Source organism: Fonsecaea monophora (assembly GCF_001642475.1).
Source record: "Fonsecaea monophora strain CBS 269.37 chromosome Unknown Scaff18, whole genome shotgun sequence".
Classification (NCBI taxonomy): domain Eukaryota; kingdom Fungi; phylum Ascomycota; class Eurotiomycetes; order Chaetothyriales; family Herpotrichiellaceae; genus Fonsecaea; species Fonsecaea monophora.
Window position 1 is genome coordinate 307097 of NW_019173949.1, and position 27919 is coordinate 335015.

General features: G+C 53.5%; 11 protein-coding genes across 11 annotated transcripts; 7 read left to right on the forward strand and 4 right to left on the reverse strand.

Moving 5' to 3' along the window:
* Nucleotides 1-168: 168 nt before the first annotated feature.
* On the reverse strand, nucleotides 169-1479 carry AYO21_03643 (hypothetical protein; the record flags this gene model as incomplete). The annotated part of the gene is made up of 1 exon (XM_022653617.1): nucleotides 169-1479. One exon carries the CDS (start codon nucleotides 1477-1479, stop codon nucleotides 169-171), a length of 1311 nt encoding a protein of 436 aa, XP_022514141.1.
* Nucleotides 1480-1671: 192 nt separating this feature from the next.
* AYO21_03644 (hypothetical protein) lies at nucleotides 1672-2730 on the forward strand (the record flags this gene model as incomplete). Its single annotated transcript, XM_022653618.1, has 1 exon — nucleotides 1672-2730. The coding sequence occupies one exon, from the start codon at nucleotides 1672-1674 to the stop codon at nucleotides 2728-2730; it is 1059 nt and encodes a 352-aa protein (XP_022514142.1).
* A 751-nt stretch (nucleotides 2731-3481) lies between these two features.
* On the reverse strand, nucleotides 3482-4296 carry AYO21_03645 (hypothetical protein; the record flags this gene model as incomplete). Its single annotated transcript, XM_022653619.1, has 2 exons — nucleotides 3482-3718; nucleotides 3757-4296. The coding sequence occupies 2 exons, from the start codon at nucleotides 4294-4296 to the stop codon at nucleotides 3482-3484; spliced, it is 777 nt and encodes a 258-aa protein (XP_022514143.1).
* Nucleotides 4297-4661: 365 nt separating this feature from the next.
* Nucleotides 4662-5914, reverse strand: AYO21_03646 (hypothetical protein; the record flags this gene model as incomplete). The annotated part of the gene is made up of 2 exons (XM_022653620.1): nucleotides 4662-5707; nucleotides 5764-5914. The coding sequence occupies 2 exons, from the start codon at nucleotides 5912-5914 to the stop codon at nucleotides 4662-4664; spliced, it is 1197 nt and encodes a 398-aa protein (XP_022514144.1).
* A 963-nt stretch (nucleotides 5915-6877) lies between these two features.
* Nucleotides 6878-7666, forward strand: AYO21_03647 (hypothetical protein; the record flags this gene model as incomplete). Its single annotated transcript, XM_022653621.1, has 1 exon — nucleotides 6878-7666. The coding sequence occupies one exon, from the start codon at nucleotides 6878-6880 to the stop codon at nucleotides 7664-7666; it is 789 nt and encodes a 262-aa protein (XP_022514145.1).
* Nucleotides 7667-10852: 3186 nt separating this feature from the next.
* AYO21_03648 (hypothetical protein) lies at nucleotides 10853-13774 on the forward strand (the record flags this gene model as incomplete). Its single annotated transcript, XM_022653622.1, has 1 exon — nucleotides 10853-13774. The coding sequence occupies one exon, from the start codon at nucleotides 10853-10855 to the stop codon at nucleotides 13772-13774; it is 2922 nt and encodes a 973-aa protein (XP_022514146.1).
* Nucleotides 13775-14875: 1101 nt separating this feature from the next.
* On the forward strand, nucleotides 14876-16738 carry AYO21_03649 (hypothetical protein; the record flags this gene model as incomplete). Its single annotated transcript, XM_022653623.1, has 1 exon — nucleotides 14876-16738. The coding sequence occupies one exon, from the start codon at nucleotides 14876-14878 to the stop codon at nucleotides 16736-16738; it is 1863 nt and encodes a 620-aa protein (XP_022514147.1).
* Nucleotides 16739-17236: 498 nt separating this feature from the next.
* AYO21_03650 (hypothetical protein) lies at nucleotides 17237-19260 on the forward strand (the record flags this gene model as incomplete). The annotated part of the gene is made up of 2 exons (XM_022653624.1): nucleotides 17237-17249; nucleotides 17321-19260. The coding sequence occupies 2 exons, from the start codon at nucleotides 17237-17239 to the stop codon at nucleotides 19258-19260; spliced, it is 1953 nt and encodes a 650-aa protein (XP_022514148.1).
* Nucleotides 19261-19974: 714 nt separating this feature from the next.
* Nucleotides 19975-23420, reverse strand: AYO21_03651 (hypothetical protein; the record flags this gene model as incomplete). The annotated part of the gene is made up of 3 exons (XM_022653625.1): nucleotides 19975-21548; nucleotides 21597-23285; nucleotides 23336-23420. 3 exons carry the CDS (start codon nucleotides 23418-23420, stop codon nucleotides 19975-19977), a joined length of 3348 nt encoding a protein of 1115 aa, XP_022514149.1.
* A 1009-nt stretch (nucleotides 23421-24429) lies between these two features.
* On the forward strand, nucleotides 24430-25326 carry AYO21_03652 (hypothetical protein; the record flags this gene model as incomplete). Its single annotated transcript, XM_022653626.1, has 1 exon — nucleotides 24430-25326. The coding sequence occupies one exon, from the start codon at nucleotides 24430-24432 to the stop codon at nucleotides 25324-25326; it is 897 nt and encodes a 298-aa protein (XP_022514150.1).
* Nucleotides 25327-26735: 1409 nt separating this feature from the next.
* Nucleotides 26736-27762, forward strand: AYO21_03653 (hypothetical protein; the record flags this gene model as incomplete). The annotated part of the gene is made up of 2 exons (XM_022653627.1): nucleotides 26736-26782; nucleotides 26841-27762. The coding sequence occupies 2 exons, from the start codon at nucleotides 26736-26738 to the stop codon at nucleotides 27760-27762; spliced, it is 969 nt and encodes a 322-aa protein (XP_022514151.1).
* Between the last annotated feature and the right edge of the window lie 157 nt (nucleotides 27763-27919).

Sequence of the window (27919 nt, forward strand, 5' to 3'; positions counted from 1 at the left end):
CTTCAACCTTAGGAGTGGGACCTCAATACATAGAGGCCAATATTGTCACATGCGGCAAACATGAAACTGATCCACGGATTTGATACGAGGTTTCTCTTCACATTTTGAAGGTCAAGGAACAAACGATACCAGCCCTGTCGTTGACCCAGAGCTTGTCCACCTCGGCTATCATACCTGATGGACTATCCATGTGTCAATAATATTGTCAGTGTCGGGCTGATACAGCCACCGCATATCGTCAAAGTTGTCAACACTACTCGCATCTACCACCTTCCCCTCGCGCACGAGCTTTTCTCTGTCCGCCATAGGTAATCGCTGGACATTGGTCTTGTTTGTTGCCCAGTCAAAGACTGCATCCACACGTGCCTGACGCAGGGATTGCCAGAACGCCAATACATTCTTGAGCTCCAGTGTCGGCCTCGACTTGAGTAAAAGTAGCACCCGCGTTAGAACGTACACGTCCTCCAAGGCCTGATTCACACCCTGGCCACTGCTTGGGGGCAATGCGTGAGCGGCATCGCCCATGATCAGGACCCTGCCAGCTTTTTCCGAATACCATTTTTTCAACGGTGCCATTCGCATGAAGGGCCACAGAAAGGTTGTGTCGACATGTCGACAGACAGCGTCAATGATCCCTTTTGCTGTTGAGCTCTCCCATTTGTCTCGAGTGTTTAGATAGAAATCACGCAGAAACTCTTTGTCCTGCGCAAGCGTTTCCCACACCTCACGGCTACGGTCTTCCATTCTGACCTGCATTGCAACCATGACTATGCTTCCTTCCCGGTCTTCAGGCATCAGGACCAATGCTCCCGGCTTTCCCTGAATCGTGCATGCGCGCTCGTAGTTCTCGTACGGCCACTCAACGGAGTTCCAGGGGATATGGCTCAAGACACCTGCGACTCCCGTGTACTCGGGGCCGGGATCGTCTGGACTGACATATTTCCTCACCGAGGAGTGAATCCCATCGGCTCCGATCAACATTCCAACTGATTCAACCCGCCCGTCGACCTTGAAACTGACACCGCCTTCGTCTTCGTTCACTACACCTTCGAACCTCGCCCCCCAACATACCCTGACGCCTCGCTCCCTCACCATGGCCAGCATCGTTTCCACTAAGATCCGCCGCCATAACCGGTGGTTCTTGTACCCGTAGAGTGCCTCGTTGGTGATGAGTGTCTTTCGGGTCGTCTCGTCACGTTCGTTCTTGTACGTGCGATACTCGGAGAGCCAGCATTTCGATGAGATCTGCGCGAGGACACCCAGTGAGTCGAGCACGCGCAGACCGTTGGGCGTGAGGACCACGCCGGATGAGTTGGCCGGGTCGGGGGTGTCGGCGTGGCGGAAGTCGTAGACGGTGATGTTGGAAGGGTCGGAGAGCTGGTGGTGCAAAAGAGACAAGGTGATGGAAAGACCCGTCAGGCCGGCGCCAATGACTGCAATCGAAGAGCTGGGCAAGGATGACGAGGGTGAGATGGTCATTGTTTCTTGCTCTTCGTCGGATACAACAAGCAGGTTTGAGGGAATGGGATGTCTTCCGTCGTTGACGACAGCGAAATGCGGGGCGGGGTTTTGACATTCATCTAGTGGCCGGTGCCGACTTGTATAGTTTTCTTACAAGCTCATTCACCCTGACCTTTCTTAATGGTTCATATATGTACTACAAATGTGATCATGACTTCTCCCTCCCGCTCCAACTTGACTGCACCCACCTCTGCCACAGGAAAAGTTACGCTCCTCGTCCTCGGTGCCGGCTGGACGTGGCAATTTCTCGAGCCGCTCCTCAAACAAAAGGCCGACATTACATATGCGGCCACCACGACCGACGGGCGTGTAGGCACGATCCCTTTCAAATTCGACCAAGATTCGGACAACCTGGAGGACGCCATCAAGCGGCTTCCACTCGCGGACTATGTCCTGATCACCTTCCCACTGAAGGGGAAAGGGCCGTCGAGGAAGCTGGTGAGCATGTACGCAGCGACGCATGGGCAACACTGTGACCGCAGGACAAGTGACACACCCGCGATAGTTAATCGGCAAGGCGACGATGAACGGAATGCGCGGGCAGGCGGCATCACTACGACGACGACGATTACAGAGACGAAATGGATCCAGCTCGGCAGCACGGGGATATGGACGTCCCCAAATTTCGTCGATAGCCACTCGCCCATTGACCCGTCCAATGAGCGGGGAATCGCAGAGGACGAGCTCACCTCGCTGGGCGGATGCGTGCTGAACCTTGCGGGGTTATATGGCGCACAGAGGCAGCCGGGCAACTGGATCGCGCGGGTGGCAAAGACCAAGGACCAGCTCGGTGAGAAAGGTGCGTTGCACCTGATCCACGGGTCGGACGTTGCAGGTGCGGTGGTGGGGGTCATCGAGGCAGATCGCGCGGAGACCGACAAGAACGCCAGCGGCGAGTGGTCGCCAACAACAGAGAAGCTGTTTGGCAGGAGATGGATTGTGGCCGACTGCGTCTGCTACGACTGGTGGAGCGTCGTGTGGGATTTCAGCGGGGACTCGAGCGAAGACAGTCACAGAGACGAGGAAGGCGCGGAACAGCAGACGAAACTCGCAGAGAGAAGAAAGTATAGACGTTGGGTCATGGACTTGATGCAGGACAAGGGCGTCAAGGCGCTGCCGAGGCCGCTCGACGCACTGGGTAGGAAGCTGGATGCTCGCGAGTTTTGGCAGGCCGTTGGGATTCTCCCAGAGAGGACATTGAGGAGATGATTCAGTATCAACGAAGCCAGAAAGGGATTTCACGTCCACGACAGGGAGACTCCTACCTCAAAGTGGCTGTTGACGGTTGCCACGACCAGCGTCGCTCTCTCCGCGTCACTCACGCCACTCTCTGTCACAGTTGGTCAAATCGAATGGGAGACACGGAAGAGCACAGAGCAGCTGCATTCACTTACAGACAAGAAGACGGGGCTGACAAAGAGGTTACAAGGTCACCTGTACACCTCAGATGATCATCGACAACACCAAAGAACAACCCCAGAAAAGTACAATGGACGAGGAAGGAATGATCCACAAAAAGACCTTTGATAATCACGAGCGAATCATGCCTCGTGACGCAGGAAAAGCCCAATTTCTGTCTGCGAGCCAATTGCTGCTTGATTTTTGCTGAAGACTGCTTACTGCCTCTTATGAAACACGTTTCTCTCATAGAGCTCGACAATATGGTATCCCTAGCGCTCCTTCCTGTAAGAGCAACCTTACAGAGCTCTTGGTCTGATATTCTCAGCGTACTGACAACTGGAATGGTATGTCCCAGCTCATTTCCCAACTCAGGCTGCTATTGACCAGCTTTTCCGTGCTGCCATGCCCAATCCTTCCAAGTAAGTTAGTTGTAGCCTTCCAATGGACTTTCAATTCCATGCTGCAGGAACAGAGCCTCGGCCTTGCAACTCAGGCAGTCCCTACAGCAATATCCCGACATGACATTCATCAACACCTTTCCAACTTTGTGGCTCATGCGCTACCAGGTCTCCTCCAACTTCCTCTTCCTCGTGGTCGCGCTCTCTTGCTGGCGGTATACCTTGATACTATCCCCGCTTCGGAATCCATTCTCTTCCACCGTGCCTACGGTGCAGTCTGCCGAGAAAATGTTGGACCGATCCGGCAACCACTCCTTTGCTTCGTTTACAACGATGCCGGTGCATCGGATGATCGCAAAGCGCAGGAGTTCCAGGCTTTCATCTATTCTTTTGGCAATCTTTTCCAGCAATGTTATCATGGTATCATTGCCCAGACACAGATCATATGTTCCTCCTTGAATTGATATTTGGTCGGAGCGCTGAGTTTGACGCTGACAGCGGAGCCTTTCACGATCTTCTGCTCGTACAAGCTCATAGTATCAAAGATACTGCTGCCGCAGAACGAAAGCATGGAGTCGTGCAATGGAATACCATATTTCGCATGAATCCTCTCTTGAAGTCGTCTTCCAGTATCGTTCCACTGCGCTCTAACCCAACCCCACACTGGCCATGGAGATGCAAATTCCTGGTGAGGGAGACGGATGAGAAGGTCGTACTGCATTTCCGTTGGTCGTGCCGAGATGCGGAGAACTGAATCAACAGGACGTGGTAAAGGGCGTTGAGGGTCGTAGTACGGTCCATTCAGTGACAACTGACTACCATCAGGTCCGTGAAGACTGTACGAGAAGATCTCCATGTCATTGAAACTCTCTGGTCTGAGGTCTTTGATGGCGGAGACTAAGTCACCAACATTACCGCAAGTTCTCAAGTCAGGGGCGAGGATGGCAGGCTTTTCCAAGATGACAATGGTCTCCATGTGTGCTCTGTTTGTCATGATCTGAGGGTGGTGGTGAGATGGGCTTTTGCGAGCCAAGGTGAAGCTGAAGGCAAGGCACTGTGAGAGGCTAGCTGTAAGAAGAGATGCCTTGGTCCGAGTCTTGATGTAGTCAGTGGCGTCTTCGTGGTGATGAAGTGCCGACAGTGGACAAATGAGCCGCAAGTGAGAGCTCTTTGAGTGTGAGGATGACGGAAGATGGAAGGCGAGTGTTTGACCGATGCCTCAGTCTTCAAAACCCCCTGAGGCTCCAGCGTTGTGCATCACCAGCCAGCCCTCGTACTGACAGAAGTACAAGCGCAACACTAGATCATTTACCTGGTCTGGCTTTACCTGTGTCAATGTTTCTATGCGGCTCCGAAATCAAGCTTCTTCGCCACGCCCTTGAACTTGTTCTCGTCGACAAACCCTGGGGCGGCCACTTCCGCAGCAGCCATTTTCGAAGCGCCGCCGCCTTGCTTGGGAAGGTTCTCCTTGCTGGTCGGCCTAGGGTCGATCCTCCACCACTCATGCTCCAACGCCCCTCTTGCCGTCACTCTCTTCCGTGGATCAAGTTTTAGCATTGCCATGAGGAGATCGACGCCAACCGCCCCTGCCGTTGGGAACATTTGCATGTAGAACGGCTTCTCGCGCACCGGAATTTTCTTTTCAAGGTCGAAATAGTCCCGCAATTTGGAAACTCCTGGCCAGTTCTCTTCGTTTGGTGTTCCTACAGCTTCGCAGATTTTGTCGAGCTGGGCGACTGTTCCTCCACCCGTCGCCAGCACTTCTTGATTAGCCACATCGGCTGCTGCATATGGTCTCCGAATGAGAAGTTCCGCAAAGACCATCCCAATGCTCCACATGTCGACCGCACCACTGTATTGTCTCGCTCCAAACAGCAACTCCGGAGGACGATACCAAAGCGTGATCACCGCAGAAGTCATTTGATAGCGTGGATCACCAAAGGAACGTGCCAGACCAAAATCTGCCAGCTTCACTTCCCCATCCGCGGCAATCAGCAAGTTGTTTGGTTTGATATCTCGATGCAAGATGAAGTTGGAATGGCAATAGTAGATAGCACGACACAGCATTCCCATCCACGCCTTGACATCGGCAGCACCGTAGCTCACCGTCTTGTCGCGGATCAGCTCTTCCAAGTTGCCGTTGGGAAAGTATTCAATGACCATGTTGATATTTTGGTCCTTGGAGGAAAATACGTCTAGCAAGGCAACGATGCTTGGATGTGAGATTTCTTGGAGATATTTGATCTCGCGGATCGTGTCAACATTGAGTCCCTCGCGTTGCTGTGAAGGGTCGACTTTGAACTTTTTGATGGCTACAAGCGTGTTTGGATCTGATCTCAAATGTCCTTTGTAGACAATGGCGTATGTTCCCTCGCCCAGTTTCTTTCCTATGGACCTCATCAGTAAGTTCGGGCACGGCTGGGAACGCAAATCTGATACCAACCTTTGACATACTTGTCGCTGATATCCTCGTTCATCTGCTCGGCCATATCGAAGTCTGCAGGTGGTCGGTGAGCAGGTGGGCCAGGAGCTGAAGATTGAGGTTTGGATATCGACTTCCTCATTGCGAGTGATTTTGCTTTTGATGGTGACATGTTTGCGTTTATATTCGATGGCGACCGTGGCATCAAAGGCGACGGAGCGTTTGATGAGGGTGCCATCTTTGGATCGAGCGAGTATGATGTGGGAGCAAGGGGAGCTTGGAAGTGGCAATGGAAGACCAGGAGCTTTGATATCTGCGATCGTTGTTGATGTTGTGAGCGCAGACTAGGGGTCAAGGGTGCAATTGCAATTCTTGAGGAGAAGATCTATTCGTGTATTCAATCCCGCTACCCATGTAGAACTTGCTTGCGCTGGATTTCAAGACAATCGAGTATCGCAACCCCAAGTTGGACGAGGCTCAAATGCAAGCTTGGCATGTTGACTGTTCCATCGCCTGCCGCTTTAATCGTAACCGTGGATGCATACACTTATCCAGGACTCCTGAGGGGGGACTGGATATGTTCATGACATCTGCTCTGGCTTCTCCTCCAAAGGACCGCACGCTGAAAGGGCGTTCTATAGTTTCAGGAAGAACAGGAAAGACCCAATATTCTGCCCGCGGCAGCAGGTGTTGTACAGCTTGTGAACCCAACCAGTCAAACGCAGGACAATAGACTCCGAACAAGTGTCTTTGCAACAGCAAACTTCCACGTTTGAACATTTACGTTCGGTTGCACATGTAAAGCATTCCCTAAGATCAACCTACAGGAGAGAGGGAGCGCTTTCAACTTCTGTCGCTGGGAGAAGGTATGCTCCGTGGTTTCTTCGGTCTGGCCAAGTAAGTTGAGTGAACAAGGCAGCGCATCCCCCCTTCCTGTTCTGGAAAAGTGTCCTTGCGGCAACTTTTTCGTCTGCGGTCTGCGGCCATCACATCTCAATCCGTAAACTTCCAATAATAATTCTTGTCTATCGTCAACCGCAACCACGGAACGCTGCAAGCTGCAATCGTCTCGGTCTTGATCTTACCAGTATAGCTGCCTGCAGATGAGGGTCTCTTAGAAACAACGCCTTCGACTATGATCACGCGACAACCTCATGGAGCAATCTCGCTCTTTGCTTCTTCCCTCCTCCGACCGTCTACATCTCTATCAAAATCCATACTACCTCAATCTCACGTCTGCGCGCCATGTCGACGACAATTACACCGCGGCTTGCCTGGTGGCGGCTACATCCCTGCTCCCACACCGTTCGTCCCCGATGTGCCCACCTTCCTCAAACTCATCGGGCGTGAACTCTCCAAGCACGCCAGCAAAATCGAGTCCTGGGAAGAACTCTTCACCTTGACCTCAAATCAGATGAAAACACGCGGCATCGATCCCCCGCGAACACGGAGGTATCTACTCCGCTGGCGAGAGAAGTTTCGGAAAGGGGAGTTTGGGATTGGAGGTGACTTTCAACATGTAAAGGATGGCGTCGCAGAGCTACGGGTCGTCGAAGTACCCAGTCTGAAAAAGGACCCCGTGACAGGAGATCCTATATCGGGTCCCGTCACGATCGGAAGGAGTCCTGGAATGCAGAAGCTGATCGTCAATGTGCCCAATGGGTCCGCCACGTACCAACTGGCTCCAGGACAGACGACCGCGGACCTGAAAAAACCGCATGGCTTTACGTTGAAAAACGGATACATCATCAAGGGCAAGCAGGCACATCCCATTGCAGGCACGCACGGCAGTGGTGTCACAGTCAAGGCGGTCGAAGGGCTATGGGAGCATAAGCGAGGGAGAAAGATCTATGGCGGAGAGAGGAGACGGGCGGAAACTCTGCATAAGATGAGAGTGGAGGAGAACAAGAAGAACGCGAGATAGACGAGGACATGTTGCGGGTCATGGAAAAGTCCAACTGGAGCCTCTTCGAATGGTCCCGTATTTGGACGTCGTATGTACGATAATTGTCGCTTGTATCATACGTTACTGGTCTCGTCACCTTGTACTCGGTACTTGATGGAGTCACAAGTTACCTAGTCACCAAATGTCGACTTTGACTGTGCTCAGGAACGAAGTTTGAGATTGCTGTGCTATTTCACCACTCTAACGGATCTGATGTAGACAGTAGTCACGTTATGAAATTTATGAAGGAGAAGGTGCGAGGTACGAGTAAGGACTTGCTTGAAGCTTCGATCTAGACTTAAACGGAAGGCAGAACCGCCGCCCTCGAGGAACTACTCCGTAGGTACATATGCTGCTTCCCCTCCGGGGCTCTAAAAATGCGGGTGCAATCGACAGGAACAAGCATGGTGTCCTGCAAATCCAACTTCTCGTCCATTGGACGTTTGAGCTTGAGCCCTTGAAGCCATGCATCACGCCCCCCACGCATAGCAGGCGAGGACTTCCGGTCGTCCATGCTTGAACCATGCTCGCAGCCTCAGCTCCCAGCAGTGTGAAATCTCGGGAGTTTCAGTTGTGTCTTAGCCGAGTCCGCGATTTCCATTTCCATCTGATCCGAAGAGGAAGTCCTTGTTGACTCTGCATATACGGAGTATAGGCATGCATTGTCAAACATTTGAGCATGCATGGTGGCTTTATTTGCGCCCCAAAGGTCAAAACTCTGGCACAAGACAGGATTTCAGCTACCATCACACTAGCTGAATCCCAAGGGCCAAGGAAGGAAAAATCTCCGACGGCTTCCATGCCTGGTACACGTTGAATTTTACCTGTCAAACGACTAGTCATCCCTCTGGATGTACCAGTGAACTTTTTTGCGGATGACAAGAAAGAACTGGACATGCAGTGCACAGTGCTGATTTTATTCATCCCGGTTGGGAATAGCTAAGAAGTGATCAGCATGTTTGATACACAGCTAGAAAATCCGGTTCCAGGAGAGCGGGTTCACAGGACAGGATTAGGAAGATCATTTGCTGATCATTGCCACTTTTCTATGAGGTACTTCCTCGCTAGTGGGCCTAGAATGGGTGTGAACGGGCCACCTCAAAGTCCGGCATGTCTCCAGATCATCATCACATACTCCGTATGCAAAGCTGGGTTGTCAACTGCAGACACCTTGTGGGTATGGCTGGATTGCTGTTAGGAGTGGCTATTGAGTTAGAGATAGTGCGAACGCAGTTGTGGTTGCAACGGAAAAGGCGTCTTAGACTATCTTTTTCTCACCAGGAGGTCCGTTGCCTGAAAGAGCAGGACACCATCCTCTCACTGACCCTTTGAGCGAAGCAGGTTGGTTGCACGTTGCTGATGGATCAATTCGCCCAAAGCTGTCTCATGGACCGAAATGAAGATGTTCTCGCTTGGTGGGAGCTCAACAACGATCCGACTCTGTTACTGGAGGTGAGCACGGCCAGCTTTGCCAAGCAAATTGATCCAGGGGTAAACGGCCGGGGAAGCATTTGAGAAAGCCACAGTCGAGATTGGCGTCAACAGGGGTGGGGGGCTTTGGTGCCTTAGTGCGGTGATGTTTGTGCAAATTTCTCTGCTCCTCCGAGCTTGGGACACACAGCATGTCATCACCCCAGCTCTTATCAGCTCGTGAGGCTTTGTGTGTCGAACTTTTTTGTCTTCTTAGCAAGTTTCAGAGTCAGGCAAAAAACCCGTTGATCGGGGGGTGGCCAAAACATGATTCGGCGTGCCGGAACCCGTTGTTTGCCCCTCCCAAGAGTCCAAGGCGTGTTATGCGTGGCGTCTATTCGGCTAACCTTGAGGTTACTTCTGCAGGAAGTTCAGGAGAGCAGCCGAGTCCGTGAAAAGGCAAGGAGAAATTCGAGGGCAGAGAGGCGCGCAGGGCGCTCTATTGGCGGCTGTGTCAGGTGTGGTTGTGGCAGGTATTACAACTTGACAGTTTGAAGTAACTCTGCATGAACACAACAGCTTGTGGCCTGAGAACGGCTTGTGATGATCACAACAGTGGCAGATGAATTCAGGTGATAAAACGTGCCAGAGACCAATAAAATAGCAGAAGTCATAATAATGCTGACCCTTGGAGGAAAGTGGTTGCAAAGGTCAAGTTCCCGCAGCCGAACCAGCACCGTTCTCACTGGGTGGGACGGGGAGAGATGGGAATGGCTCGTGAAAACGGCCCAAGTCGTTGGCCCAATGATGGGGCGGGCAGGGGATAGTGCAATTTGACAGGCTCTTTGGCTGGGCTAGGCTTCGGTGCCTTAGTCGCATGCCGGGTGAGTGAATTGAGGGCGTGGTCCCCCACCAGGAAGGCCTTCGCAGGCTTATTGGAGACGGCCATCCGATAGATGGATCCTTTTTAGCTGCAGCTTGGGCTTGCTGTAGGCGCATGGTGCCCTGTTCCTGTCTCTTAGCGGTGCCCTGCAGGCATCAACGCGCAGCTAAGACATGCACCTTACCAACACGCTTGGACCTTTACATGCTAGTCGGATAATCCCCTTTGAGAAGGCCGACGAAGGCTTAAGCAGCTTTTTCCAGGGCAGAAACCTTAGCATCGACGCCGGCACGGCCCTCGTCAAAGGGAAAACCCTCCTTGCTCTCTTAGTGGTTTGAAGGAGCAACCACACCCCCCCAGAAAACATCCCTCTTGCGCCTTGTCCCTCGTCGCCCGTCTTTTCTGTCAATTTGGTCAACATCACACTCCTTGTTGACCACCTCTCAGCGGCCGCTGTGTCCAATTGCGTCCAGAAGACCCTCCAAGACCTGCCCTCTCGATGCCACATGCACATCACTGAGGTCGCATGCTCCGGAGCAACCACTGAACGCCGTGGACGTTGTCCCATGCGGACAGGTTTTTCCACCTCCAATTCCCTCGCTCAAAAGCTGCGACACCCTCGGTTTCACCGCCTCAGAAACCAGAGAACAGTGCAGTATACGGGCTTCTGTTTTCTTGGATATCCAGCAACAGGCGCGAGATTGTGGGAATACCAGTCTTGATTGGATTTGTGGTCGACGGGTTGCGGACAAGCAAAATCACACAAGGTACAACACCCACCGAGAAGAGACGCTCCAGCAGATCGATAAACCCCGCATGAGCTGGCTATAGTTGTCTGAATTTCTACCAATCGTCCCACTCTGCTGGTAGACATGTCTCTACCCGTGCTCTCACGGCCTCTAGCCGACCCGCCGACGGGTGCGCTCCCTCCCATTCCCACCGGCAAACCTCCAAGGAAGAGTTTACCCCAGACCCCTTCCAGACTGAAAGCTCCCTCGAGGACTTCAGCAATACCAACACCGCAGGCTGTGCAATCGGCCACGGAATCCTCGCCCGAAAAACCCTCGGGAATACCTGCAAAGGCTGTACGAAAAACTGTCAGCATTGGCTCTTTTCCACAACCGCCAAATGCTGGGTCGCGTCCGCCTACTTCGGCCTCAATGGCCTCGATCACGTCAACGAAAAAGAGAGTCTCTGATGGCGGACACAGTACGCCAAATGCCTCGGTCAGATCCAAGAAATCTCCCAGAAGTAGCGTCGCCGCGAGCTTTCGTTCATCTCAAACCCCCAGTCTCTTGAACTCGGCCGGTGATGGAATGACCATTTCGGCCAAGTTTGGAAAGAGAACATCAGACGCACAATCGAGCGTCCATTCTCCACCTCAGAGTCGGAGCTCATCGGCCAATGGATCTTACTCAACTAGCGCCACGACAATCGAAGAAGGCGAGGAGGACAGTCGAGGTCGGACGAAAGAACTGGACGAAGGCCTGGCTGAATCGAAACGAAATTCAAAGGGGAAAGAGGTCAAAGGCAACGTCATTGTGAGCGTCCGTGTCCGCCCCGACGCAGGGGCACAAAACAATGCTCAAACCGAAGGAGAGTGGATGGTGGACGGCCGAAGAGGTCTGGTTGCGTACCGCGGAAAAGAAGGCGGGGATTATCATCTCGATAACGTTTTCACCACACACGACGATAATGCCAAAGTCTACGATGCCGCAGCCAAACGGCTGGTACGTCGAGTCATGGAAGGTTATCATGGGACCGTGTTTGCGTACGGCATGACAGGGACCGGCAAGACATTTTCAATGCAGGGAACTATGAGCAGCCCTGGTGTGATTCCACTGGCAATCACCGATATCTTTTCCTACATCAGAGAGACGCCACACCGCGAATTCCTCCTGCGAGTCAGCTACCTCGAGATCTACAACGAGAAAATTCACGACTTGTTGGCCGTGCCCGTTGGCGGAGGTGTCGCCCAGCAACAAGAAGAAATCAAGCTGCGTGAAGACAGCAAACGCGGTGTATACGCCACGCCTTTGAAAGAAGAGATTGTACAGAGCCCAACCCAGCTGCTGCGGGTGATCCATCGAGGTGACACTGCTCGTCGTACTGGAAGCACCCAATTCAATGCGCGAAGTTCTCGAAGTCACGCAGTGGTTCAGATCGTGGTTGAGAGCCGAGAGCGAATACCCGGATCAGGTTCCTTACAGGAAAATGGAAAACGTGTGGCCATGCTGCCCGGTGGTGTTCGAGTCTCGACGCTGAGCTTGATCGATCTTGCAGGGTCAGAGCGAGCGGCTGAGGACAAGGAACGCCGTGCCGAGGGAGCCCACATCAATAAGTCTCTATTGACCTTGGGGACGGTCATCGCCAAACTGTCGGGCAATCGCGACAAGAACGGCAATCCCACAGACAAGGACGGAAAGCACCTGCCGTACCGAGACAGCAAGCTCACCCGCTTGCTCCAGCCCGCACTCTCCGGGAATTCGCTGGTCTCGATTCTGTGCACCATCCAAATTGGAGCTGGGTTGACAACAGCGGGCAGCAACCACACGGGTGAAACGCTAAACACCCTGAAATTCGCCGCTCGTGCAAAGAACAATATTGTCAGCCATGCTAAGCGAGCCGCGGAGGAGCTGGGCAGCGTCAATGCAGGTCTCTTGGAACGATATCGAGCTGAAATAGCAAACCTCCGCTCTCAGCTAGAGGGACAGCAAAAGTCTGCCGCGGAGAAGGAAGAGCGGCAACTAGAGAAAGAAGCCGAGCAACGCCACGAGGAACAGATGCTGGAGATGCAGTTGGCCCGCACGGCCCTCAAGGAGCGAATCGAGCATCTGAACCGTCTGATTCTGTGTTCCAAGTCGACTGGCGTTAATAGCGGCACAGTTTCGGCCTTGGGTATGCACTCGCGGCTCTCTGGAGGCACTGAATATGCGGGTTCACGGTCGGTGCGATCGTCAGCCAGCCAATCGACTCTAGGCGTAACACCAAGTCTCGGTCGACATCCGTCGGTGGCTTCCCTGGGAGGGGTGGCCTCGGCTTCCGGGCATCTTTCGTTTTCGGCGGTCCCAGACGAGGACGAAGAGGGCAGCACCGACTTTGGCGAGGGGAGAGCGTCTTTGCAGGCTCAGGTACGCGCTCTGCAGGCCGATCTGCAGGACAAGACACGGTACATTTCGACTCTGGAGAAGAGACTGCTGCAGGCGCGGCGCTCCAGCCACTCCCGAGTATCGATGGCGTTTAACAAACCCGCGGGCGACGAAAGTGAAGTACAAAGACGACTGGACGAAAAGGATGCAATGATCGCAGACCTGCAGAAGACTGTTGCCGCCCTTCGATCTGCGGTGCGGAAGCGCGAGGTTGCCGAGCTGACGCCCGAGACATCCTCTTCCGAATTCAAGCAGAACCGTGCACAAGCAGGACACCAGAGCAACAGTAGCAACAGCAGCTCTCAGCTCAGCGTCTCCACCCAGCCGGTGTTGTCCAGTGGACCACGATCGCCACTGACGACTAGTCCCATGACCATTCTTTCCCCTCAAAAAGCCATGGACAAGAAGCGCAAGACGGTGGACGAAATGTCGCGGATGCTGGACGAAATGATTCAGGACAAGGTCGAGAGTGGCCAGCTGAACCGGCGGTCGTCATCGGTGCGGGTTCCCGACCGAGGCTCGTCTTCGGCGCGCCGCCATTCACGACGACTCTCGATGACGGGTAGCAACGGTGCTACAGTGGGAAGTATGGTAGCATCGCTGAGAGAGGAAAACTCGGTTGAAGAAGCAAAGGATCCGAGTTGAAGCGAAGTTTGTTTTTATTATCACGATTGATGACACGACTGCTGTACTTTTTTCTCTCTTTGTTTTCAGGCGCAATTCCCCTGACAGGACAATGGCGGCAAGCATGAAAAGGAGTTGAGACCGCCCAACAGGGACGAGATCCACGGAGCATGATTGATTTTAATATGGGCGACGCGGCTGTTTGACCACCTATTTTCTGGGCTTTTTCTTTCTCCAGCACGTTACATTTCTTTGGAGCTTCGACAGCAATTCTGTTCCTTGAGCGGGACATTGTGGGATTTACTATGTTTGACAAAGAGCCGGTGGGGAAAGAAGGATATCCTCAAGGAAGCAATTCCAGGACAAAAGATGCATCCATGCTACAGGACAGACAGATACAGATACCCCCTTTCATAGAAGTTGTTATAGGTACAAACTGGTGTATTTTTGGGGCGGATGACGACGAGGCTGGCTGGCAGCTGGCGAGTCGTGTCCATGTCACGTGAGTGTACGTACTTAGCCGAAACTCTGGAGATTCGCTCCTTCCGACTGGTGAGGCTCAGTCTGGGGCAAATCCAAGCACTTTTGTGTCACTGGGCCACCCGGTGTTTCAGATTCTGCACCAACAGCCAGCGTCAAGACTTGGGTCCCTTGTATTCAGCTTCGCTCTTTCCTTTTCAACTCTTCTCTCTCCTTGTCGTTGCTTTCAACTTTGATATTATCCGCATCACCCGCCGGGAGGGACTGCGGCTCGTCGGCGCCCATCAGTGCCACCACGGGTTCATTCATTCAATTGGGGCCACAACATCGCACGATACTCTAGCTGCTGTGCAGGTGGGAAGGGATCAGCGTTGTCCCGTCGTCTTATTCTTTGTTTCTTATTTTTGTCTTTCTCTTTGTGTTTTTTCTTCCAGCCAACTAACGGCAGCCACCCTTGTTTTTTTGTCTTTGTTCGCAGGACACACCGCTGGGCGTTGTTCGTCACACTTTTTTTGTCGTTTCATGTCCATCTAGACACATAGACTTGTATCGAGCATAGCGTTGGAATTGTTGGCGTCCCATTGCATGTCATCTGAGGTACATCGCTCAGCACACTCACCCTCGGCCTGCACCAATGCTTGAATGAGGACTCCATCACCCGCACCAAGTCATGCCGAACAGCAGCAACGCAAGAAGAAGATGCTCCTGTCCAGTCGTGCCAGTCCCCCGAAACCCCTGCGGGTTGGTCCTCCAGGCCAATATCTCTCCATCAGACATTTCCTCCCTTCCACCCCGATCCCTTCGCCGTCTCTGCCGTCCATCCTCCCCCGGCACGGCAAGAAACCACCCAAGCTCAACTCACGCAAGATCGTCCGCAGCCTCTTCTGGCTTGCCTTGATTATTGGGGTCTACTATCTCTTCTCTTTCGGCCGAAGGAAGTCCCACCAGCTCGCCAGGCTGACCTTTCTGACCTCGCTGGGCAAGGTCTATGAAATCGTCGAAGCCTCGGAGCTGCCCGACTATCCAACCCCGCTGGCACTGACTGATGCAAAGGGAAAACACCATTGGACAATATCCATCCCGCAAAACCTACCCTTCCCTCTGCCCTACACGGATTATGCCGACATCTGCTCGCAAGTCGACGAGGTAGCCCAGCACGTCGCCGGCCCACGCCATAAATCACAGGCAAACGACTACTACCGGGATGATCCCAACTTTATCGACGTTCAAGAAGCGCAGGAACAGCATTTCCTCCCCATTGAAACCCATCCGTCACCCCACAAAAACGAAAACAGTCTGCCCGTCTGTGAGAAGTCTTTGACGTACGTCCTCGATGCCGCCGATGCAGGCCTCGGGTCGACCCTTCTAGGCTTGTGGCTGTCGTACGGGCTCGCTCGCCGCGAAGGTCGCGCCTTCTTCATCGACGACACCCATTTCCCCTACGGCAAGTACAGCACGTTCTTCGCCTCGAAGCCCTCTCCATCTTGCCGCTTACCGAGCCCTTCGCAGCGGGTGCCATGTCCGCACCAGGCAAAGCATCTAGTTGTGTCCGCTGCCACGACAAGCTGGATTTTTGGGCAGTCTTTCCACGATCATTTTTCTCAAAGGGAGATCTTTGACATGGCAAGGGATGGGTATGAGGCCCTCTTTGAACTTCGGCCGCAAGATGAACAATACATTCTCAACCGCATCGAAAAAATCCGAAAGGATGTGGATCCGACCACCGTCGCCGCGTCGGACCTAGAAGAGTATGACGAGATGTATGATATACCACCGGAGAACGGTCTGGTCGGGATTCACATTCGGCGCGGCGATCGGCACCCTTTCAGCCTCGCGTACTCGCAAAATTATCTTCCCCCAGAAATGTACATGGCTACCGCTATGAAACTCGTGGGTCAATCTTCCCAGTGGAAATTCCTGGTGGCCTCAGACGACGCAGATATGTACGACCACATCGACCTGCCCAACACCTTGAGGGCACAGGAACGGATTTCCCTCGCCTCGAAGAAGAAGTTGGCCAGCATGGGCCAAGGCGGTGGCTTAGGTTGGGAAGGCGGGTTTTTTAAAGATGTCTTCTGGGGCTTGGGTTTGCCAGAGGATGTGAAGGAGCGGAAAAAATGGGGTAGCCCTATGCCTATGAAGGCCAAGCACAGGTTTGGCGAGAAAGACGACGACGGCAGGGAGAAGCGAGTCCATCATCACGACGCCAAGCATTCCAGCGGGCCACGGAGAGATGGAGCTGATGATGTGGTCAATGCCGGTACGCTGGTAGAGCGTGATTATCGGACACATCCGACCACAGAAGCCCTTCAGCTGAGGGAACTCCTCGGCCGAGCATACTTGTTGGACTTGGCCGTATTGGCCCAAAGTGACAAGGTGGTTTGTGGTGTGTCGGCCAACGCGTGTCGGATCTTGGCCGTCATGCTGGGATGGGAAAGAAGTTTTGAAAGGAAAGACTGGCACAATGTGGACGGTAGTTATCAGTGGCGGGTCCTGGACTATTGACTTGGATGTCCTGGTAGAATGTGATTGTGAACTCCAGAGATCCAGTGACGTCGTTCCGACATTTACGAAGTGAAATGAATTTATGTCAGAGTGTAGGAGTCGATGCGGGGTTAGAGAAGCCACACGACCAACGTGTTTCTTGGCGTGTTCCGTAGACGAGCATACGAACTAAGAGGCCTGGGTAAAGTCTCCCGAGTAGTAATTACAATTGCCTCGGTCACGGCCTCGCTTCCCTGCATCGTCGCTTCGTGTTCCACTGATGCAAGACACAAGCCACGCGATCTTGACACCAAACTGCAAACTGCAGTTACGTCCGCGATCGCCAATGGAAGCTCCGTCTCAACTCGGATTCAAGAGTTATGCTGATTAGGTCCTTTTCATATAATGGACGACACCCCCTGAACAAGTCTACCGCACCCATGGCGCAGAGACCTTGCCACCCTTCACCCACACCGCAATAACTCGTCCGCTCGTAGGCTGCCACGCTGTCTTGTCGTCATGGCCCTCGCTCGTAAGTGTGTCGCTGATCAACCTGAAGCAATCCAAGACCATGGAAATCTGACCATCACAATTCAATCTCAGTGCCAGCATCTACCGCCGCCCTTGTCGCACCGACTGCTTTGGCCGGACTAGCCTACCTCAATGCTCGCTGGCGAGTCTCGGTCGACTTGGAGCTCATCCTGAGTCTAGTTGCTTCTCAGCGAGCCTTTGCGAAGAGAGAGGCCGCGGATCGTGTCAGTTCCTTCTACCTCCTCGAGGAGCATGCGCATAAGCCAAAGGTTGCGGACAAGGTCTTTATCATCTACCAGGGAAAGAGATGGACCTTCAAACAGACATACGACATGGTGCTGCGCTATGCGGGATACCTGCACAGCACTCATTCCATCCTGCCCGGGGAGATCGTCGCCCTGGACTTTATGAACTCCCCTCAATTCCTCTTCTTGACCATGGCTTTGTGGTCTCTGGGCGCCATACCGGCCTTTATCAACTACAACCTGACCTCCGCCTCGTTTGTCCACAGCGTCAAAACATCCTCTGCAAGACTTTTGATTGTTGATCCTGAGGTCGCCCCCAAGGTCCTGACCGAGGAGGCAAAAACCAGTTTCTCCGCCCCCAATTTTCGCAACAACTCTTTCCCTCTGGAGGTGGTGGTTTTGACATCCGGCCTTCAATCGTCGCTGGAGTACTTTCCTCCCCATCGTGCACCCGACACTGCTCGGTCTGGCGTGGTCGGTCGTGGCCCGTGTGCCCTGATTTCGACGTCGGGGACGACTGGCCTCCCAAAGGCTGCAATCGTGTCGTGGGAGCGCACCGCCGTGGGCTCCGGTCTCGTTGCACGTTGGCTAAATCTTCATCCCGTCACATCATCTAACCCGGACAGGTACTACACGTCCATGCCGCTGTATCACGCGTCCGCCTTTCAATTAGGCTTCCACTGCTGTCTCATCCGAGCGTGTACATTGGTGATAGGTCGGAAATTCTCTGCTTCAAACTTTTGGGACGAGGTGGCTGCAGCCGACGCCACGGCAATACAATATGTCGGAGAAACCCTGCGGTACCTCCTTGCCGTGCCACCCAAGCAACATGACCGCACAAAACACAGAGTGCGTCTCGCGTTCGGTAACGGCCTTCGGCCAGATGTATGGGACAAGTTCCGTGCACGGTTCGGCATTGAGACCGTGGCCGAGTTCTACGGCGCCACTGAATCTGCCGGAGCGAGCTTCAATCTTTCACGTAACACTTTCTCGTCGGGCGCCATTGGCCAAGCTGGTCTCCTGGGCAGTCTGCTCATGAAGTTGAGGCAGACCATTGTAAAAGTGGACTGGGAAACAGAAGCACCTTACCGAGACCCCAAGACAGGGCTTTGCATTCCCGTACCTCGGGGTGAACCAGGCGAACTCCTCTACAAGGTCGACGCGGCAGACATTGGTGCCAAATACCAGGGGTATTTTGGCAACAAGAAGGCCAGTGACACGAAGATCTTGAGAGACGTGCTGAAGAAGGGAGATGCTTGGTTCCGTTCAGGAGACGTGATCAAGCTCGACAAAGAGGGACGCACCTGGTTTATGGACCGAATAGGCGATACATTCCGCTGGCGTAGTGAGAATGTGTCAACCGCCGAGGTAGCCCAAGTCCTAGGTGAACACCCACATGTTCTTGAAGCCAATGTTTACGGGGTGGAAATCCCGCATCATGAGGGCCGCGCCGGGTGTGCAGCCGTCTTGCTCAGAGACGTTGACTCCAACACGACACCCATCCCGGACGCACTCCTCGAAAGCCTGGCCACCTACGCGAGAAACAGCCTGCCCAAATATGCGGTGCCCGTGTTCCTTCGCGTAGTGACACAAGTCATGGCGACGGGGAACAATAAACAGCAGAAACATGTGCTCAGACAGGAAGGCGTAGATCCTGACAAAGTCGGCGACAACAGGGTGTTCTTTTTGAGGCCCGACAGTCAGAAATATGAACCTTTTGGAAGAAAAGAATGGGAAAATGTCAAGGGTGGCAAGGTGAAATTGTGACGCGATCAAAGGGGTAGTGAGAAGCAGCATTGCAGAGAACTCATCTCGCGCAGAGACGCTTCCCGGTTCGCCTTGTTGATTTACATGGGTGGCAAGCTGAGAGCGCTTTATAAGACCATGATACCCCCCTCTCTAGATGTACTCGGGCGTACAGAGGAATGACCTACCAAACCCGCCCAGGCACACGCTGTTTCATGACCTAGTCCTAAAGCTCTTTCTAAAGCAGACCTGACCGTTGGCGTTGGCGTAGCACGGTGGAATCGAATGAGATACGAAAATTGAGAAAAGCATTTTTCCAACCAAAAATTTGCATTGACAAGAGACCAAAACCTTTCGGGTGGTGCGGCAGCGCAAAGCACAGTCAGATCTGCTGCGTCTTACGCGTCGCATCGCATCGCGTGTGTGTATATCGATCATGTCATATCCTGAAACATTCGACTTTGATAGACTTTGCAAACATCGTGCCCTTTGTCGTGCCATTGTCCGCCCATCCTTTTCGCTTTCCGACGTACGTAGCACGGAATGAGAAACAAAAAGAAACAAAGGAAATGTAAAAGGACGCTTTCCTCCCCTGGCCCCTTCGCATAATTCGTGGCCAACAAAAATCGTGAGTCTGGGACTGTGGGACTGTGGACTGACTCATCGATTCTATGATGGCCGTGTATATCTTCTCGTGACATCGTTCCCCTTTTCTTAGTTCGTCATTGGCACTGCTCACAACTCCTCGGTGAACCTACTACCCTCCCGGGTCTTCTCCTCGCTCTTTTTCGGACCTGCAACATCCACGAGTCTCGCGGCCCCGCTGTCGACCTTCGACGCACTCACTAGGCGGCCTTCGTCGAAAGTGTCCCTGGCCTCTTCAAAGTCCTCGTCGTCATCCCCGTTGGTCTGTGCGTGTGTCAGTGCAGGTGTCGTGGTGCCTGTCACAGTGGTGTTTCCTGTTGCTTCAGTGGATGTGGTCGAGGGCTCCTGCACCTTTTCTCGCAGGGGCTCCGTTTCAGAGAGGATATGCTCGTCTGGGTTGGCGTGCGCCTCGCCTGCTTCGTGCGTCTCGGCGGGTTCAGTCCGACCGTATGGCTGTTGTGGCTCGGATACGGAGAAGTCTGTGGTAGCTGTGGTTGGATTTGGCGCCGAAGCTTGGCCTATTGTTGTGCTCTCAAAGGCTCCAGGCTTTTGCTTCTCCTTCTCCTTGTCTCTTCCAGGGATGACCTTTTTCAAAAATCTCTCTCGAAAGCCTTTCCTGCCGCGAGGTTCTTCGTCTTCGTCCGTCAGTGTGGCCAGTTGATCGAACCCCGAGTCTCGTTTCGAGCCAGCGTGTTCCGTCGAGTACTTGGAGGAAGCCACATCAGCAGCAATCACGTATGGCTCTTCGCTTAGTGACGACGTGTCTGATGGAGGACTGATGTCTCTTTCGTTCCCACCCACCGGGTTCACAGCCGCACCGAGCCCGATGCTCTCGTCAGGAATGGGAGAGATTCTTCCATATGGCTTGACAGATCCGCCATACATGTCGTCCGTCTCGTTGTCGCTCCGGCCTGCGAGCGCAACATCTCGAATCGAATCTGTGGCGGCCGGGTCTTCTTCCTTAATTGGCTCACCTGTTTGACCAACTGTGTCAATGTGCTCTTTTGGCTCTTCGTCTGCGTGCAGCGTATGCTCTGGAAGATCATTCTCTGCTTTACTTCCTGCTCTGAATCTCCTGAACCAGGTCTTCACCCGGGAATCTCTCTTGGAGGGCGACGTCGGTGAAGTCGAGAAGCCGGGGGACGTCGGGGACGTGGGCTCCTGCGGCGGGGTGATACTGGAATATGGAGTTGTACCAATATTGTCCTTTGGTCCGATCTCTTCGTCTGCTGGCTGAGTGATTCTCGAGTCTTCCACCGGTGGTTCAGCGGTCTCCAGGTCTGCAGCAGCCACCGCATGAGCAGCTTCATTGGGATCCAAGGTGACTTGGTCATGTACAGTTTCGCCGACGAGTTCGCCGCCTTCAGCCGTCATGGTCGCTGGAAGAGCACTCGTTCCCGTGACAGCTCTTGCTCCTCCTTCGACAACATCGGCGGCGCCTTCTGCAGCCGTAGCTGTGGCCGCACCTGCTGCACCTCCAGCGGCGACTGCTCCCCTTCCGAGGAAGCTTGGGAGGAATCGAGTTTTGGCAGGTTCGGTGAGCTTCTTTTCTTTCTTCTCGGTGGCCTTTTGTTCCGTGCGTAGCCGCCTCTCCTCATGTTTCTGCTCTTGCTGAATTCGTCTCTCCTCGGCCTTTTGTGCCTTTTGTTCGGCCTTTTCACGATCTGAAAAGAGTTAGTAAGTGGTTTGAGAAAGTACGACGGCAAACTCACCAACGACAGCTTTCTGTTCTGCCTTGATTTCTGCCTGCCGTCTCTTTTCGGCTTCCTGTTCGGCCTTGAGCCTCTCTTGCTCCAGTCTGAGTTCCTCGTCTCTGGCCCTTTGTTGCTCGGCTTTCTCGGTAATCTCGTCGAGGGTTGGTTGCAGTCGAGCCTTGGCAATTGCGTCAATCTCTGATTGCTCCAGGTACTTGCCACCTCCTATATGAACTTTTCCGACATGAAGCAGTCTCTCGTCACTTTCACGTTGTGCTCTTTCCCGTGCTTGACGCTCCCACAGCTCACGCTGTTGTGGACTGGTTTTGCCGGTTTCGGAAAAGACCTTTTCGTCTATTGCATTCATGCGAGCCGTTACGTTCTTGTGTGCCACCGCGAGCAATGCGTCTCGATCAGCTTGTCGCTTCTTGCTGTCGACCTCAGCGAGCTTGCCCTGAAACAAGGACATTTGAGCTCGGATTTTGCGTGACTCTTCCAAGTCAGAGTCAGAGTCATCGTCTCGTCTGTCAGACGTCCGCCGGCCACGCCGTAATGTGAGCCGCGACCTAGGTGGCGCAGTTTGTTGTCCGTAGTACTGTCGGTATTCGGCGTGCTCATCGTGTAGCTTGGCGAGTCGCTCTTGGGCCAATTTGCGGGCTGCCTCTTCTAGATTCTCATAGCGTGGCAGGTCATCAGTGGTTGTTGGTTGTTTTGCGGCGTCTGACTGTGCTCGTCGCCGTGCGGTGTATGCGGCGTAGTGACTTTGTGAACGGTGGATTCCCCTTGCCTCGTCGATCTGCGCCTGCTGAATGGCGAACATTTTCCTCGCCATGGCAACCGCGGACGCGCGCAGCATCTCCTGCCTTCTCCTTTCTTCCACTTCTATTGCGACCGGTGGGTTGGACGTGTACATCTGTCTAGAGACGTTGTTCCTGGCCATATATTGGACCCGAGCAGCGTCTGCGCTCGACAGTTCGCTCGTCGATGGTGGGCTCTGTGATGAGGGGGGCCTCACATTTTGAGATGATGTCGCAGCCTTGATGGCCCAGGCAGAGTGTGCTGCCGTCGGCGCGGGTCGTATCGGGGCGGATTCTGCGCGCCGTCTGCCTCCGGACAAGGATGCTGTGGCGGCCAAGAGTGCCTTTTGTCGCCCATCACTCGAAACATTTCTCTCTGTGATCGGTGGGGGGGACTTTGGGTTCTGCAAGGCCGAGGACGCTGCCGAATGACCCTGCTCTGTTTCCGGAGCTCTCCAGATATCCACTGGTGCAGCGTCCCGATGAGCAGCCAGTGCCGCCTGGGAGCCCGCCCGGCTCAGCTCCGGCTTCCACAGAGGCTCCATCTCATAGTCTTTTGCTCTATAGGCAGCGGTGTTTGCGTGAGGGATGGCACCGGGAGTCCAAACTTGGATGGGTTTCTTGTTGGATTCCGCGAGGCTTGCGGCAGCGCCAGCAGATGCGAGTTTGACGCCGCCAGTTGAAGGAAATGAGGGAAGGTCTTCAGCTCGCGCGTACTTTAGAGAAAGTGCAGCACCTGGGACGGCAGTTAGTTTTGTGAACTGGATGCGAGGGGTGGTTTGGGGATGGAAATCAAAGGGCGGGGTTGACGCACTGGCAGCAGATAGCCGACCTTCCTGGTCGAGGATGGAAGAGGTGCTGTTCTTGGTGGTCGGAGTGTCTCGAGCGACAGACAACGCCGCAGAGGCAGCTGTAGCATGTCAGTTTGCCATGAAGCAAGAGGGAAAATGGTTGACTGACCTTGATCTTCGAGCTTGTCTGAGGGGGTGAAGCTGCTCTGATGGGGATGGGGATGGGGATGGGCATGGGCAACGCTGGCCGACATGCTTGGCCCTGGTTGCTTCTCGGGTAATTGATAGGTGGTGGTGGAAGCAGGCGGGCGGGTTGCGCAAGCAACAACACAGTCAAAAATCTACCACGGCATGGAGACTGGCGGTTCTCTGAGTGCCAAAAACGAGAGACAGAGGTGATGGTACAGTAGAAGGAGCTCTGCTTGCATTTCAGATCAGCAGAAGGGGAATAAAACCAAAAGAAGAGCTGCAGAAGGCCAGTGGCGTGCCGCTCGCTCATCAAAAGGTCCCCAAGCTTGCTTGGGAGGAGGAACCCTGGACCATCCCTACGGCAGTGCACCATGGGCCGTCCACCGTCCGCAGTCCCCCCATCCACCACCGTCATGACCAAGAACTGCACTTGTCTATGTCATCCCAAGTGTCCCTATTACCACCTACGTCATGCCAATAGGAATCGAAGGAGAGTTGCTCCCACTACCAGAAAGCCAAACTAGCTACCAGCTATCGATGATCGCGCCTACCTACAGTTTGGGTGGTGTGAAAATTGTCGACATTCGCTTTTTCTACCACAAGCCATCCTTCTTGTTTCTGGTTGGAGAACTTTGTAGGGAGGAGAATGAGATGGAGGGGAAAGGCACACGATGCGATGCCGATAGCCATGGCCGTACCCCGTTCTGGATCGGACCCTTCGCTTATCCAAGAAGAGGAGGAAGAGGAGAACACCCCGAGAAACTCATGAGCTGCCCAGTTCGAGCTTCTGTGGCGCCCATGTGGTACCTACAGAGTAGAAGCATCCAGCCACCGACCCAGTTACACAGCTAGACCAGGGGACAGGGGAGCAGGGACCAAGGAAACTTACCGTACTAATTACCCTCCAGAGCTCCTTCCCGTGCCCCACAATGACATGCAGTCGGGCAGGTGGCTGGCAGCTTTCAGCACCTTGTTTTTTGCCAACCCAACACAAGTACCATTCCGTACCATATTGCCAGGCACGCAAGAACGCCAAGTCTCCACTCCGACAACCACAAGTCAATCGTCACCAATATGGATCGTCCCATTGCACATAACTTTGACAACCTGCTCAATTTTCGTGATGTGGGAGCTCACGTCAACACCATCCTGGGAGCTCAAGTTCTCCGCCCGGGTCTCCTTTTCAGGAGTGCGCGACCGGACGACACCAGCACGTCCGACCGCGATGCATTGGTCAACAAGTACAAGATCAAGACGATCATCGACCTTCGCTCCAAAACAGAACACATCAATGCGGCCAAGAAACGGTCCGGAGCTGCTGTGGCGGCACAACCAGCGGTGACCCCTTCGTCCAATGAGGCCATCGCCGAACCGCTCCAAATACCTGGCATCCGTTACGAGCACATCAATCTCAACGGCAAAGGCTTTGAACGACATCTGATCTGGCAGCTGAAGTATACCAGCCTTGCCAAGCTGTTGTTCTTGATGGCTTTGGGCTATCGGACCGAAGGCATATCGGTGCTTGGAAAAGAATTGATGCTGCCAAGGGGCCTCATAGGCCTCGGGATAGACACCCTCGACCACAGCCAACCTGAGATCAAACAAGTCTTTGACGTCCTCGCCGACGAGGCAGGGTGGCCTGTCATGATCAATTGCACCCAAGGCAAGGATCGAACCGGAATGATAATATTGTTGGTGCTGCTGTTGTGCGACATCGATTTGAATGCTGCCAGCAAGGACTATGTCAAGTCTGAATCGGAACTCGAGCCAGAGAAGGAGGAAAGGATGAAAGAGATCGAAAGCATTGGTCTAGACGAGTCGTTTGCCCAATGTCCGCCAGACTTTTGTGAGAAGATTGCCCAGCACCTCGAGACAGCTTATGGCGGCCTTTCCACCTACCTGGTTCAAATTGGCGTTGATCCCCAGCAAACCGAGCGCATTCAAAACGTACTCAAAGTCAGCCTGCCGTAGAGAATCCAATACCTTCTGAGATGCCCGGAGCCTCTGGGAACACCTGCCTATTTCTCGTCGACAAGCGGAGGACAGGACTTTCGCACATTCTCAAAACGGTCGACACGGAGGCAGTTCTCCATATAACAAAATATTACGGGCCCAACAAACAACAATCCCGATTTTGGGACGAGATTTTCTAAAAGTCGAATAAACTTCTTCACGGGTTCTTACATATATCCTGAAGTCAACTTGTACCACGGCACGCCGCAATCCAGGGTCTATCTCGGATGTACCCCAGAATCTAGACTTGCCTCATCCAGGAAATGGCGCTCGCTGCATGGTAATGGCTTGGTCAGCACGTTATCGGCATGTGAATTGGGGTTGCTGACATACTATCGCCCACACAGTCAGTGAAGCCGTTGGGGGCATTCTTCTTCAAGAGGATCCTGCTAGCATCTGCACAGTCATTCAAGCTAAAGGGGGAAGGAGCGGTGAATGAGCGGGACAAGCAAGATATGCTAACCGATAGAGGTTTTCTACGTCGCAGTTCTTATCAACAACCACGGTCGCCGAAGAGCTTTGGGGAATGGAGGCATCAGAGTGACCGATGCTTTGGTAAGATGTTGAGGTTCGTGGTTGGCTCAGCTATTGTACGAGGTTGCTAGACCGCATGTCGAAGCCGAGTGCGTCTTTTTGGGAATGCATCGTATTCGGCTCCGAAGATCAGGGGAAATGGCGAGATTGTCCGAGACTTTACCATGTCGTCATGTTTCCGGAAGACTCGGAACATGTTCAGACACATCTGTGATTGGTTGTAATCCGCCATCAAATTCCCACCTTCCCAAAGATCTCTCTACTGTCAATGACGTCGTGCCCAACAAGAGCACCCATCCCTTCTCTTCTGCAGTAGTTGCACATATTGCTACCAATGCCTTGGTACTTGGCAGTGGCTCATACCTCGCATCTCACCGTTATATCCGACTACGTTGCATGTGCATCTCCCGGCCATTAATGCTCAACGAGGCATGGCACACGAGACCTTTCCGGATCTCGCTCTCTCCGATTCTGTGCGGCCATGTCGCAAAGTAAATGGCTCCGCCATGAGTAGTCACCATCGACACGAGCCAATGGGCCGGCAGTCATCTTGCAGTTACATCTGGAATATCTCCGTCATTGCCTCACGGTTTCCCAGAATGATGTAGTAAGGCCCTAGCAGGTTACTTAATCATTAGCATTAGTCTCCCGCAAACGTGCCGCATTGAGTGAATTCGGACACAACATTTTTCTTCATATTGACCTGTTGCCTCCAGCCAAACTGTACTTTGACATCCAGCTTCTCCATCTCTCCATCCACCACCTCCACCTGCGCCTCTAGCCCTCAACTCTCTCAACTCTTACTTCCAACAACTCTCTCGAACCCTATCAAAATGTGGTGGCTCAGTGCTTGGTGGTTCCCCGTGATCTCGGCGGGCATGTACGTTGTGCCGACACTCTGTCTAGTCTGAACAATGTTACTGACTTTCCTCACACAGGTGGCTCGGCATGCTGCTGGCCATGTTCTGCTCCTGGGAAGCCAACGGACATCCTCACCTACCGTCTATGAGCGCAGACCAGCACATAGCCTACATATCTGACATTGGGGCATTTGGACTGAAACCGCTCTTCATCACCGGTTCCGTCGTCACCACCGTCTTCCTCGACCTGGGTTTCATGTCGGAGCGATGGCTTCGACACTATGGTCGTCTGGCACCAAACACCTCCCGCGTCCAGTCCGCGCTCTCGAGTTGTGCCATCTTCTTCGCCATCGCAGGCACCTGCGGTCTGATCTTTCTGTCCATCTTCGACACCTACCATCACCACAAAGTTCATGACGGATGTCTGCTTCTCTTTATTGGTGGATACATCATCTCGGCCATCTTCCTCTGCGCGGAATATCAACGACTTGGCGTCCACTACCGCCAGCACCGCGTCCTGCGCATTTCCTTCTGGGTCAAACTTGCCTTTATCATTCTCGAGATTATTCTCGCCATCGTCTTTGCCACTACATCGTGGAACAACCACGAAAATGTTGCTGCTGTTTTCGAGTGGATTGTCGCCCTCATCTTCACCTTTTACGTCCTCTCGTTCCTGCTCGACCTTTGGCCTTCGGTGCGGTCGAAGCGCCACGTCCCTCAGGGCTGGAGAGAAAGAGAAGCGGAACTCGAGAAAGAAGCCGGAAGGAACGGAGGCCTGCCTCCTCTTGACCAAGGGCCGGCACCGATCACCTCGGACCAAAATGCAACCACCTATCAAAACAACGACACCTACGACAACACTGCCACCGAAGGGTATCGTGGGACCAACATGACGGCTGGTCAGGGTTCCCACATCCAGTCTGCCCTGTCCAAATACCCTGTCGAACACAATGACCTTGGACGTCAGAAACGATGGGGCGTTGGTCGGTTCCGATTTTAAGCTGCCTGTCGGGTTTTTGAGCGTTATTCTTGTACATTAATTCAGGGGTTTTGGAAACGACACATGAACACCATGATGAGCCATGGCCTATAACGGACAAAAGCAATGTTTGGCGATTCTAGCTTTGGGTATCAGGCATTGCAGATAACGGATGAAA